Source organism: Tinamus guttatus, unplaced genomic scaffold (genome assembly GCF_059628265.1).
Source record: "Tinamus guttatus ecotype Peru unplaced genomic scaffold, ASM5962826v1 Tinamus_guttatus_pri_ptg000213l, whole genome shotgun sequence".
NCBI lineage: Eukaryota > Metazoa > Chordata > Aves > Tinamiformes > Tinamidae > Tinamus > Tinamus guttatus.
The window spans coordinates 12531571-12544932 of record NW_028288747.1 but is presented as its reverse complement, the minus strand read 5'-3'; the positions used below and the strand labels follow the sequence as shown (position 1 = coordinate 12544932).

Below are 13362 nucleotides of genomic sequence, written 5' to 3'. Positions count from 1 at the left end.
ATGAAGTGCTGTATTTTTAGCAAAGATCAAGTGAGTAAGTTAGTGTAGGCACTAACTTGACTAGTTAAATGAAGCTGCTGTACTGTGCTTGTATTAAAACTTTAAAATGAGCATTGGTACATTGACTGACATCACACCTTAAATTCTCGTCTAGATAAGGCAATAATTGCTCAACTTTGTCTCTTCTGCTCTTATTTAATTAATTTGCTGTTGGTTTTATGGCACGTGCTAAGTGAAGGTCTAAAGCAGGAAAACATGTTTTGAATACAAATATTAGGTTGCAGAATAGTAGATAAACCAAAAAATGGTTGATGTAGCCTCCCTTTTTTTCTTCTCTTTTTGCTTCTGATAGCAGGCTTTGGCAAAGGCGAGCTAGTGTTGCAGTAGATAGGCAAATCCTCACCTTCTCTCTATTCATAAGGACTTAGCGGTGACTAGTGAATAGAAACATGCTAAAAAGTCTTGTGGTCACCTAAAGACTGATAGCAATGAGTGGGTGTAGTTCAGTAGTACGTGACTTGTTTCCATATTTTTATGTAGCATCATATGGTATGCTTTAAAGAAATGATATAATGCCAGCATTGACTGATACAAGGATAAGTTGGCCATCGATTTCTTTATCTTGTAGAAATCTAAAAATGTTTCCACTTAATCTGAAAGCTAGATGCTAATGGATTACATATAACCAGCCTCTAACTGATCCTGTTCCCAGAGCAGTCTATTGATGGCAGACACAGCCTCTCGCTAGCAGGCGAGAGAGTTGCTGGTATCTCTACAACAGCTGCATTTATGAAAGTGCTTCATTTTTATGCTTTTACTACTAAAAGATAAAGGGATTTGTTTCAAAGTCTTTTATGTTGTTTTGATTTACAGGCAAAAGAAATAAAGGAAGAGTAACAGCAAAACAGCTTATGGAAGTCCACCAGATTACATCTTCCTTTCAGCTTTTGGTGTTCTAGAGCGTTTCTCTGGGATTTGCCTTTGCTGTTACATATAGTGGTCTTGTGGCTCTTGCTGTTAACATATAGCAGTCTTGTGGCTCTTGCCAGCTCAAAAGATCCAAAGTAACTTTCTTGCTTTTTGGAAAACTCATGACTATTTAATCTTCAGGCTCAGAAAAACTTCATTGCCTTGATTTGTTTGGGTAGTCTTAAGTGCTAGAAATCAAATTCACTGTAATGGAAGCTTTAAATTGCTGTTGTGCTTCAGTGTTATTAAAATGGATGTTGAAGAGCACAAATGGGAGGGTTGTGCCTTCATCCCCCCCTTGCCTTGAAGGTGTGATGTATGAGAATGAGATCTCTTCTATTTTTACATTTATATCAGTAACATAATTTTTAAAGAATATCCATTTTTTGCTAGTACATGTACTTTTAAGCCATAAAAAATGGTCTGGTGAGGTCAGAGCAGGTTCAGTGATTGCAGCAAGACTGTGTGAATAAGGCTGGATTATGTCTAGTTATTTAGCTAAAAATAAGCATGCAGATAAAACTTAAACTGAAGTTGTTATTTGCAGAGAGATCTCTGCTCAGGCTCTCAGAAAGTTTGAATATGGCACGAGCTTGCAGGGGCAGTGGCCAGTGCACTGGAAGGCTGGGCCGCTCTGCCCGAGGACCTTGTCAGGCTGGAGAAATGGGCTGCCAGGAACCTCGTGAAGCTCGATTGGGACAAGTACAGAGACCCGCCTCTGGCATGGAATATGTCCTTGCAGCAGGATGTATGATCTGGGAGCTGACTGGAGAAAAAGCAGGTTAGAAGAAAAATAACTGGGTATCCAAGGGAACAGCACACTGAATGTGATTCAGCAGTACCCTTGGAGTAAAGAGGCTGAGCTACATCCTGGGTGTATTAGCAAGAATATGGTCAGCCTGTTGAGGAAGGTGTTTCTTCACCTCTATTCTGCACTTGTGAGACTGTATCTGCAGCTCTGTGTCTGACTGTGGGCCCTCCAGTGTAGGAAAGACACTGACATACTGGAGTGATTGAAGAACCATCAGGATGGTTAGAGAGCCGGAGCACATGGTGTGGGAGGAAAGGCTGAGAGAACTAGGTGTGCCAAGAAAAGGAGCTAGAGGGGAGTTCTACCTGTTATCCCCAAATACCTGACGGGAGGCTGTGGAGAAGAGCTCAGCTTTACTAAGAAGTTTGCAGGAATAGGATGAGAGGTAAGGGGCACAAGCTGGGACATGGGGAATGCTGACTAGATGCAGTGGAAACATTTTTGCATGGTAGTGGTCACACATACAGACAGGTTGCACAGAGAGATGGTATGCTTGAAACTCCACTAGGCAAGTGCTCAAGTAGCTGCTGTAATCAGACCTGCTTTGAGCAGGAGTCCAGCAAGACCAGATGGCTCCAGGGGTCTTTTCCAACATGATTACCTACTCTAGTACAAGGTTTTTTTTTTTTTTTTTTTTTTTTTAATGCCACATTCATTAAAACTTTTCCCTTGTAAACAAACTGAATACTTTTGAAGTAGGATTTTTCTTTTCATTTCAAGTTTCCACCATTATAAGACAATAAGAAATTATGTTTATTTCTAAATGGAGACTGTTTTTGGTGTTTTTTTGTTGTTGTTGTTGTTTTTGTTTTTCCCAGATGGGCAATGGGAGTGAAATTATCTTGGTTTAAATAAACTCTGTTTTGAAATCATGAGGGTAGAACAGATAGGAGATCCATAATGCTGCTTTAAGCTGCTTTTCTTAACTGCCAAGATCACTTTAAAACAGTTACTTATGAGATCACAGAATCACAGCATGGTTGAGGTTGGAAGGGACTTCTAGAGGTCATCTAGTCCGACTCCTCCGCTCCAGCAGGGACACCTGGAGCATGTGGCACAGGGTGGCATCCAGGCGGGTTTGGAAGATCTCCAGAGAAGGAGACTCCACAGCCTCTCTGGGCAGCCTGTTCCAGGGCTCTGACACCCTCTCAGTAAAGATCATCTTTGCCTTTGTATGCTCCTGAGGAGAATTTTTCTACTCTGCATTTCAAACCTTGCCCATGGTCATAGACATATATATATATATGTAACATATATGAATAAGACAAGTTGTTGAGCTGTTTCTTACAACCAGAGATAATAAAGGTATTTCAGTACCCTTCCAGGTTATTTCCTTCTTACCTTTGATTTTTTTGAATTCTAGCTAGTGTATGTTTGGTTATGTCTTTTAATTTTTACTGGAAAGCAATGCAGAATGATTCTGTACATCTTCAGGTGTTAGAGGCCACTGTGAACCAACTCCTTTTTTGGGCAGCTAAAGAATAGTTAACTCAAAACAAAGTGCATTTACTAGTGTTTTAAGAAAACTACTTGCTCTTTTCCATTTTAAGGTGTTCTTTTTGAACCATTGGCTGATTTGCACCTTTATACCTGCTTAACTAAACCATGTAGCTGACTGTTTTTAAGCTTTATGAACATAATATCCTTACATTTACAGGATCAGAATTACTTACATATACAGGATAGAAGGCCATCTCCCAAAAGCCTGCAGGAAGAGGTTAGGCACAGGCCGTAGGCCTGCAGTAGTTGAGGATTAGGGTTTAGAGTGCAGCTGTAGAACGGAATCACTGTCTTGCTTTGTGGGTCTACTACTAGTAGAAATTAGTCCGGTCCTTCAGCCTTGCCAGTCTCCCGTACCTTCTTCTGTGCTTGGTTCGAGGAGTTTGGCTTTTATAGCAAAGTCGTGTGGGAGTCCTAAGGTTAGTTCGCTTTATTCAGTTTAAAATTATATAAAACAAAAAACAAAGACACTTTATCATAGTAAATATGTATAACAATAAGCCATGCTAATAAGTACTGGTTAACAGTCCAGTCCTGAGTCATGTCTAGAAGTTTTTCATTTGTGCTAAACTTGTTAAACTAGTGCAAATATAGTTGTATAATTCTCTAAGTTATATTCATCTATTAAAGAGTTTTGTAGTTTGCTTTCTTAAACTAGTAAGACTTGTTGTTTATTACTGCAGTTTTTCATTTTTACACTAATAGTTTCTTCCAATTTTAAACAGATATTTTCAGTTAAACTTCATAGTTAATACACAGATTATCTTTTTCTGAGAAGTTAGACAAAACTTTGCAAAACTTTTACTGTTGTTCAGAAAGGCAAATAAGCAATTTGGGTCTTTTATGACAAAAACTGTCATTACCAAAGAATTTTGATAACATTTTATAGGGCACTGTAGGAAAATAGTCTATTTTGCACTTAACTAGCATTTCTCCTTCAAATTATATCCTGGAAAAACTTAGCAGTTTTAATACTTGGAATATATGAATAGGGAGCACTTGAATGAGCTTGCCATGAGGCTTCCATAAAGTGTTATCTGTTTAATAAGGAACATCGTTCTGTGAGCAGCAAAACTTGTTTGAAGGCCAGATTAGTTTCTCTTATTTTATGGGCTATGGATTGCTTCTTACTAGTCATCAAAGTGTCTGCACAGAAGAAAGACATAACGAATATCCCTAGCTACAGAAGAAGCTTTATTGGGTGCTTACACTTTACTTGACATCGGAGAACTTGCATGAAGTCCCCCTGTGCAACTCCCATTTGGTTCTACTTGTGCCCACGAGGGCTGAGCGCACACTCTGTATCATCCTGCTCCTGGCGTCTCACTAGGGCGCCTTGTCCATCTTGGTTGCCACAAGATGCATCGGAAACTAGTTTCTGTCCTGCTTTGGATCGGTTTTTGTTTTTTATTAAGTTGTCCAATAAATTTGACAGCTTGTTTGAAAAGGACTGATTCATGATTGTATAAGTCTTGTTGCTTAAAAAGAAAACAAGCTTAAAGGTAACATGCAGTTGAGTTATGAAATACTTTCGTACAGTGGTTTATGGAGGAGGAAAAAAAAATAAAAGGGATTGGTCTGTATTTAGCTTGAATAGGTTTTATTGACCAAGCTGTGTGTAGAGACCTCGTTGCTTTTACTATTTAGCTGGAAGCGCACTGTGAGAAAACCTCTCCTTAAACTACAGTTATCACCTAGAAGGGGTGTCCCTTGCACTGTGGTCACCAGCGGCACTCAGGTTGGATTTGGGTTCTCGTACTACCAGTCCCACCACGATTAATGCTCCATCCCAGTCATTAAATGTGGATGTAGCCCAGGTCTGCGCTGGGTCTCGCGCTACTGCCAGTGCATGCACGTGCCGTTGTGTGTACGGCAGAGCCTTGCCAGTGTAACCCCACTACCCCCAGAGTGAAGGCAAGCAGTGGTTTTATAACCGCACTTGGAGCTTCTGTTAGCAGAGCTGTGTCACTTAACACCTCTGCGTGCCCTGACTGATGTAGCTATTTGGTCAGACATAGTTTAGTCGGGCACTAGAGTTGAAGTTTCAAAGTTCTCTGAAGCTGCCCGAAGGCAGTGCTGAGCAGCAGTGTCATGTTTTCCCCGCGCGGTTATCCACGTGCCGCTGCTTTGCCCCCTCTCCTGCGCTGGCACAGGACTCATGGAGAATCACACTGGGGACTTGCATTAAAACTCCATTAGTAAGAAAGTTCCTTTAACTCGGATGTTTGCCACACAGTTAGATGAACGTTTGCACAATCCTTCCCCCTTCTTTGTGTTAGTTCCACTAGGAAGAGGAGGAAAGTAGAACCTTGGCAGCCAGCTGTTAGGCTGGCTTAAGCTGCCATGGAAATGCAACCTCTTACATGTCTTGACAGAGTGTTTTTTTTTTTGTTTGTTTTTTAATACCTATTTTTACTAAAGCTTTGTTAAAACTTCTTAGAGTTTGTCTAAAGATAACACTTACAAAATGAAAAGCATATATGTATGTGTGTGTCTCTCTGTTCCTTTATACAGTATATGTAATAAAATGGAATTTTAAAATTTAGCATTCATATGGATTAAGATTAATGTTAAACCACTCCATTCGAGAATAATTTTGTAGAAATGCATTTAATAAGTAAAACTGTAATGTGAAAACTCTAGTATGAAGCTATTACCTGTATCAACAACAACAAAATTGCAGTGTTTGTTTGTACCTCCCTAGATACATTCAAATATAAGTTACATATTGTATTGGCCAGTGAGCAAAGGGTCTCTTTTATACTGAGATGAAAAAATCATCTGATCTATTTTTTTCTAAAATAGTGTAACTAAAAAAAATGTCTGAAAGGCAGTAAGATGAAATCAGAATGTGAAATGTGGATAACCTTCAAGACTGAAAGTGAGAGTAGAGTCAAAAACCGTGAGAGCCTTTTAAGAAAATGAAATTATTTGTGTTGACCATCTCTTAGGTAGGAAAACAGATTTTTTTTTTTTTTTTGATAGTTGGACTTAACTTCTTGCCTTCTCTCTGCCCTGCTGCAGCACTTGGCTGCTCAGCAGATGAGCATCAGTCTTGCTCTGAAGGTCAGTGAGTGGTCCGACAACACAACCAGGCGCTCCATGCACCAGTGGGTGGGGCAGGACACGTAAACAGGTACCTTATAGCCGTGGCTGTAACAGGTGGTGCTTCTGGTTGGCTTCTTAATGGTCACAGTCTTCATTCTTTTTAGAGTGCTGGAGGAGCATTTTATTCAAGCTTTTTCAAGTGGGAGGTAGTCTGAAGTTGTGCCTCTGAGGTATTGAACTACTCCACCTTGCTTTAGTAGCACGTTAATTTTGAGACTGGAAAAAAAAAATAGCCTTTTTACACAAACACTAATGTTTTTGAAGTCACATTTGCTGTTTTGCTGCAGCATCACCATGCTGCACTTGGGTTTGCTTCCTAGTAAAGTGGTAAATCCTGCCCATGTCTTATATTCCATTTTCTTGCAAAAGAATGAGCTAACCAGATGCAGTCAGGCTCCTGTGCAGCCCCGAGGGAGCAAAGGGTTGAGAAGCTGGTGTGTTGACTTGCAAACAAGGGCTATGATGCAGGGATACAGGAAGGAAAGGCTGGTGAGCTTGATTTGGCAGCCTGAGAGGTGAGCTAGGATCCTCCCTTTTCAGCATACTGAAGGAGGAGTCACCTGGATAATCTGGGAAGATTTGAGAGTTAATGCTACTGTAACAAAAGAGTACAAGAAAATAAACTGGCAAATATGACAATAAAATTAGTGGAAATGTTCACAAATCTGCAAGGAGTTGGGAAAACAGGGTAAGACTGAACTATTAAAATAATTATTTAGTGGAATAAACATTTACTAAAAGATTTGAGTTTTCCAATCAAAACTTCTAGTTGACTTAGATTTTCCATGACAATTTGCAAAAAAAAGAATAATTTACCTGGGAGCCAGACTGTAGGAAACTTCAGTGTGTTCACATCTTGATAGCAACCAAATCAATATAGCAGTAATACTTTAAACATCTCTAATGATATAATTCTGTGCCAGCTTTGAATATCTTCAATGCTTTTCTAAGAAACCGAGGAGTGGGTGGGATCTTGTATACTTAAGTATCTCTTTTAGTAAGTACTTTCTGACAATGTTCTACACTTAAAGTTTTCAGTAGTAGTAACCTCCAAAACTACCCAAGCATAAAGTGTCACCACACTTTTTTTGTACACTTATTAGGCATAAAGTCCCTAAGTTTATTTTCTCCTCTCTCTCCTAGGTTTCAGTAACACTGGAAAGTTCTTGAAAGTTAATGACTATTATAGTGAAATCTAACGAGGTACTTTTTCTTTAAATGTATTAAAATATTTTCATGACAAACTTTGTTTCAGATTGGAGCTATTGTGATAGGATATAAAGATGAAGAGTTTTATAAGATATTAATGATACCATTAGATGCATTCAGCTAACACGGTGTCAGAATAAGGTGCAATATTTTTTAGTTGAATTAACCAATTAAATAGGGATCGTTATAATATTAGAATAAGTGCAGATATATTTTAAGAAGGTATAGGATTTTTTCTTTAAACTTATGGTACTAATAATTGTTTTACAAGGCAAGTTGATCAGCCAGAAATTTTACAGGAGTTGATAGGCCAGCTGCCATGTGTTTGGACATTCAAAACTACCTACTTTCCATTTGTAAATTTTAGCTGTTCTAAAGCTAGTCAAAACTTACATTAGATGAATCAGAAATTGTTGTTGTGAATTTACTTCACAAGGAAATCATAAGTTAATTTAAAACTTCTGTCCAAAACAAAGATGAGAATAACATGCTGCTTTTTCATTGACAAAATTTGCAAGTGATAGGAACCAATGTTTTATATTTCAGCAAGGCTTTATCTGTTGCTGGGAACCTGCCAGAGAAATTTTTCAAGCTTCTTCCTTAATCTTACCTGAAACTTTAAATTCCCTTTAATGTGGAAGTCACTAGTCTTAAACAGTAGACTGTTGCAGTTTCAACATTTAACTACTTTTATTGCAGCCAGACCCATTTATCTGGGAACCTTCCATGTGTGTATGTTTTTTAGCTTCTGGAGTTGTATGTGATTTTATACACACACATACACACACACACACACACACACACATATACAATGTAGGGAGTTTCCTATGAAATGAGCCTTACTTTACTTGGTATCAGGTATCTTTTGCTCAGCTGTTACAGGGTTTAACAACTCTAAATATCAGGCTGCAGTTAATGAATTGTTGTATGAAATAGTGACATTATTTTTTTTATACACAGTAGTTTTCAGAAATAACCATTGTGTTTGTTTTCAATTCCAACTCTGTGTGTGTGTGTTTTCTTTTTTTTTCTTTTTTTTTCTCCTTTGTATCACCTTGTAGTTACTAACTCCTTGTTAAGGTGTTAAGGGCTGGTAGAGCAGGGTGAATCAAGAGAACAGAAGTGCCGCCTGTTTGTGAGGAGGAGTGAGGCTCTGAGGTGCAGACTTTACTGGAAGTGGGGAGGGCGCTACTCACAAGTCTTCACATTAGCACCGCTTACTCAGTTTCTGCTGTGGTGGATTGTTTTCTGCACGTGGAAGATATTTAGATTAGAGAAGCTGGGCAAAGACACGTTGAAATATTAGCGGTCAGCAACTGCTGGGATGAAGGTGATAGAGTGCCTAGTCCTTGGGAGGCTGCTGGTGCTCAAATATTTCAGGATTTGTTAGCCAAGTGATCGAGTCACCCAATAGTTACCGGAGCACTAGGAGGTGATGTTGTTTTAGACGTGGAGTGGAAGAGTAACAAGGTCTCTGTAGGAGAGTTGCCTTTAGAAAATGAGCCACTGATTGTGTGGCCACTGGTGTGGCCACTGGTTGATTCATAAATTCTGTGGCTTAGATCACAGGTGTCCAAAGGGTGCACTTAAACTTTAACAGAGCTTTGCCTGTTGGTGCCTCTGCAAAGACAACTCTGATATCTGTCAAGGAGACAAGGAGGTTATTCCTTTACAGGTATTAAATAGCTTTAACTTTATCCTTCTAGGCCTTCATTAAGGGGAAATATTTTAAAAACAAATTCATATTTAATTGAATGAATAGTCAATATTCAATACAATTCAATTTCAATACAGTTAAATATTAGCCATGGCTATATGGATGAAGGAAAAAGTAAGGTTTGCCAAAACTGGGCTGAGTTGCATTGTGGAAAGGCTGTAAAATAGTATGAAAAGATTCTTCACCTAAGTAAAGGCTGTTTTTATATGGGGAGGATGGATAAGTATTGTTAAATGTTGTTATATGGAGGAAGTTTAGGCATAATCCCTCAATTCCCCCATTCTTCTGTTGAATACCAGAACACTGTAATATAGCCTGCTACTTTTCCTTGGTCTTGCTATAAAGGAAAATAGAGTATGGAAATAGTCACAGTGGTGTTAGTAAAAACAGTTCTCTGATCTCAGATGTGGGGGGAGACTGGGATAACTCATTTTGAAAACACATATCATAAGCCTAGTGATAGGGCTTTGGTTCTTACCAAATTAAGCAGGTCAAAGAGTGCGTGTTATGAAGAACAGCTAGTATAGTTCTCACTGAAATGGAATATGAAGGTAAATATCCAAGCAGCTACAACAATCTATGGGGTCTTCCAGAAAACATAGAAGAAAAGTTTAGATGAAACTCTATAAGTAGAAAATTGAATAAACTTCAATATATGTTAAGCAAATATAGATTGAAATTGGAAAAAATGCTGTCACAGAAACAGGTGGGTGCGTATAGATTATACACTTGCCTAAATCATTTTGAAAGCTTTTAACAATCATAAGATGTGGAATGACTTGCCAATTGCAGTTTTGGTGGCAAAAAAAAATTAAAAGCAAAGCTGGAAAAGTCGCAAGAGGAACGTGCTCTGGGTGAGAGAGTCTGGATTCAGAGCCAATTTCTTGTGGTCCCCCAGCTGTTTTGGGAAGGTGATTGCACTGCGCTGGTCATTCTGCTTCTCAGAAACACTGTGGGGGGAAAAAAAGGAGATTTGACATGTTCTTTAAAAGAAAATATTCTTTCAGTGCTATTTGCTCGCAGAGCTTCTGTGAACAATAGTGGAAAGGAGAGCAATCTAAAAGCTTAAAAATGTAAGGAATATAATTTAATGAACTCTATTAATGACTTCTTCCCTTGTCTTACCTAAAGTCATGAAAAGCAACACGAGATCTGGTGTGGAAAATGTTAGTTTATAATGTACACCTTGTAAAAAGATAATAAATACTTAATTCCAGTTCTGGAGACAGATGGTGTATTTGTTTTTTGTAGCAACATGGTTAAAACTTTGCAGTAACTGGCCCCCTACTATGAAGTTGCAGGGGCTGCATGTCCGTTATATGACTTAAGTGGTTTTTTTTAGTTGTTAGTTTTACCCAAATTTTAAAGCCACAATCCACTGGTGATTTGGTAGCTTTTACTTTGGTGAGATTTCTTAACTCTTGAATACAATTCCTACTCCTTTATATCTGTGGGCTTCTGCAGTAAGAGGAGTCTGCTCTCTGCCTTGCTGAGAGGGACCGAGCCTACCGATGGAGGTAATCTGACTTTGGCTGAATAAATTCAGCGTGCTTAAATAGTTCACGTTTTGGATCTAAGCACCATCAGCTTTATCTGACCTATCTATTTCCCCTTAGATTTCAGTAGCACTGTGCTCTGAGGGAGAAGTGAAGCTGTCCAGGGCCCTTGGCTTTTGGAAAAATTGCAAGGATCTAGGAAGATGATGTGAAATTTTTGTGGGAGATACAGTAGTATCCAGAAAATCCCTGTTTCATTCAGTGAGCATGGTGTACATGTACAGTCTTCCAGAATAGGCAACTCTTGAACAACTTACCTCCTAAAAACTTTATGATATATCTGAAAATCCTTCTGAAAATAGATTCTGCTTTGCAGTGCCAAGAAAATTACTGCTAGAGGGATTTGTATGAGCTCGACTAATAATGCTGTCTGAGTTTGGAAATAGAACACAGTTTGATTGGAGCATGTAATTCTGGCTAAGGTCTTCTGAAAAATTGTTTCTGCAAAACATATGTTCTCTTGGTATCAAAATAATGTGTATTTATTTTGTAGACAAGTTGGTATAGGGTGTGAAATTGCTGAGGAGGTGACAATGAAATTCAAGTGTGTTTGGAAAAAAATAGTAATGTACACCTAAATATTAAAGACTTCAGTGTTCTATTTGGATCATCATTTTGTTTAAAAATAGTGAGCACTCCATCTGGGGAAGTCTTCCTATATTCCAGTGAAAATCAGTATTATGTTGCAAATAACTTTTTTCATTTTTTAGAGCAATTAAGCATTATTCTGTTATTTAAGATATTTAGAATAAATGGCTAATTTAAAATATGATTGTTTTGAAATATAAACAATGACAAATTATCAAAAAACTTTAGATATAACTTTAGATACTATATTTCCGGGTTACTTTATTTTAATGATTGTGTAATACTGACAACTCTACTTCACAGACTTATCTTTTAATGAATTACAACTCCAGCTGCAACTTAGCCATCTGATTTAAGTTAAAAACTATTTTAAAAAAGAAAAGTAATTTCTTTTTGAGGAAATCTGTATATCAAATGCTTACTCATGACTCTTTGTTTTTCTGTTTATTTTCAAGACGAGCAAAAATCAAATTAAAGTAGATCTTGTAGATGAGAATTTTACAGAATTAAGAGGAGAAATAGCAGGACCTCCGGACACACCGTATGAAGGCAAGTAATCTTTTTGTGTATGAAATCATTGTACACCTCAAATAACGTGCCTTGAGATGCTTTATCTGTAAAAAAAAAAAAATAATTTACATCATAAAAATGTAGAGCTACATGTAGAACTACAATTTAAAAAATTATTAAAATAAGTTTCTTAAATACAAATTTTAGCCTTAAATGTTTGGTTTCCACTTCTGTAGTACTTGAACGCGTTTCTATTCTATGGCAGGACAGACTATCCTATATCAGAGATGAATTTTTAGCTGTGCAACATACATTGACTTTAGCTAGACGTGTGTGTATATGTATATTTGAAATGAGAGCTGTGTAACGTAAGCCTTAAGAAACTAAACTTCAGAACTTACACGTTTCTGTATTCTAACGTGGTGGTCACTCAACCTAAAAGCGTTGCATTTTTCTATGTGAGGAAACGATACCATTGTAAAGAAAATTTGGGGTTAATCTGTTCCTGGATCTGCGTATTTAATTTAGACTAGAATTGGGGGATATAGGAGAACTTGATGCCTGTTATTGTCTTCAGAAATTATGCTTTATGACTTTCTACTTTGTTCTAGGTAGCTGACAAGTAAACATACATCTCTTTAGTCTTGACAAAGTAAGATAATTTAAAACATACAGAAGCTATTAAAAATTTTACCAGAAGCTAGTAAAGCACACTATCCAGTAACCCCAGGTTGCTCAGTAACACTTATGCTTGTAAACTTTCCATTTGTATATATTATCTCTGAAGGTGGCAGAGGAGGGATGTCTCTTTAAAAGTTGCTAGACTTTTTTTTTTAAAAGTTGCTTTTATCTAGTGCTGTATGCAAATCTTTCATGCCAGGTATCTGATTTGATTATCTTAGCAAATTGTTCAGTAATGAAGAATGTCTTGATTATATGCAAATAAATGTCTTGCTAAAAACATTTTTCATCCAAATATTTAGTTATGAAAAAGTAAAATTTGAAAAGGAATTGCATTCTAATAAAGTAGGCAAAATACCCAGAAGTGTGTACACACATGCCCTCAAAGCATGTTAGTGGCTGCTGGCCCATCTTCCCTGAGCCCCTCTCGTTGGGGCTGGAAGCAGCAGCGCTGCCCTGAGCCAGGCAGTGCTCCCCGTGCCGGCTCTGCTCAGAGGAAGACGATGGAGAGGACTGGGTGGAAGGTGAAATGAGGAAGTGAGTCTGGAAGGGAAGGAGTAGGGAATGTCTGTAATGCTGCCCTTCAGAGCTCGAGCTGCAGAATTTCTTGGCTGCCCAGCAAATCCAGGGGGATTTTGCTGTCCCTCCAACCCCAGACCTCCATGTGCTCATCGGACCCTGGTATTTAGTTCACAAAGGAGAATGTCTGCTTT

At 38.2% G+C, this 13362-nt stretch overlaps 1 protein-coding gene across 1 annotated transcript in view; it reads left to right on the top strand.

Annotated features, from left to right (window-relative positions):
* The window catches only part of UBE2K (ubiquitin conjugating enzyme E2 K), a 36037-nt gene that overhangs the window by 2444 nt on the left and 20231 nt on the right, over nucleotides 1-13362 (top strand). Inside the window, exon 2 of the mRNA XM_088524765.1 lies at nucleotides 11914-12007. Within this exon, the coding sequence (XP_088380891.1) occupies nucleotides 11914-12007 (94 nt within the window). The remainder of the gene's footprint in view (nucleotides 1-11913; nucleotides 12008-13362) is intronic.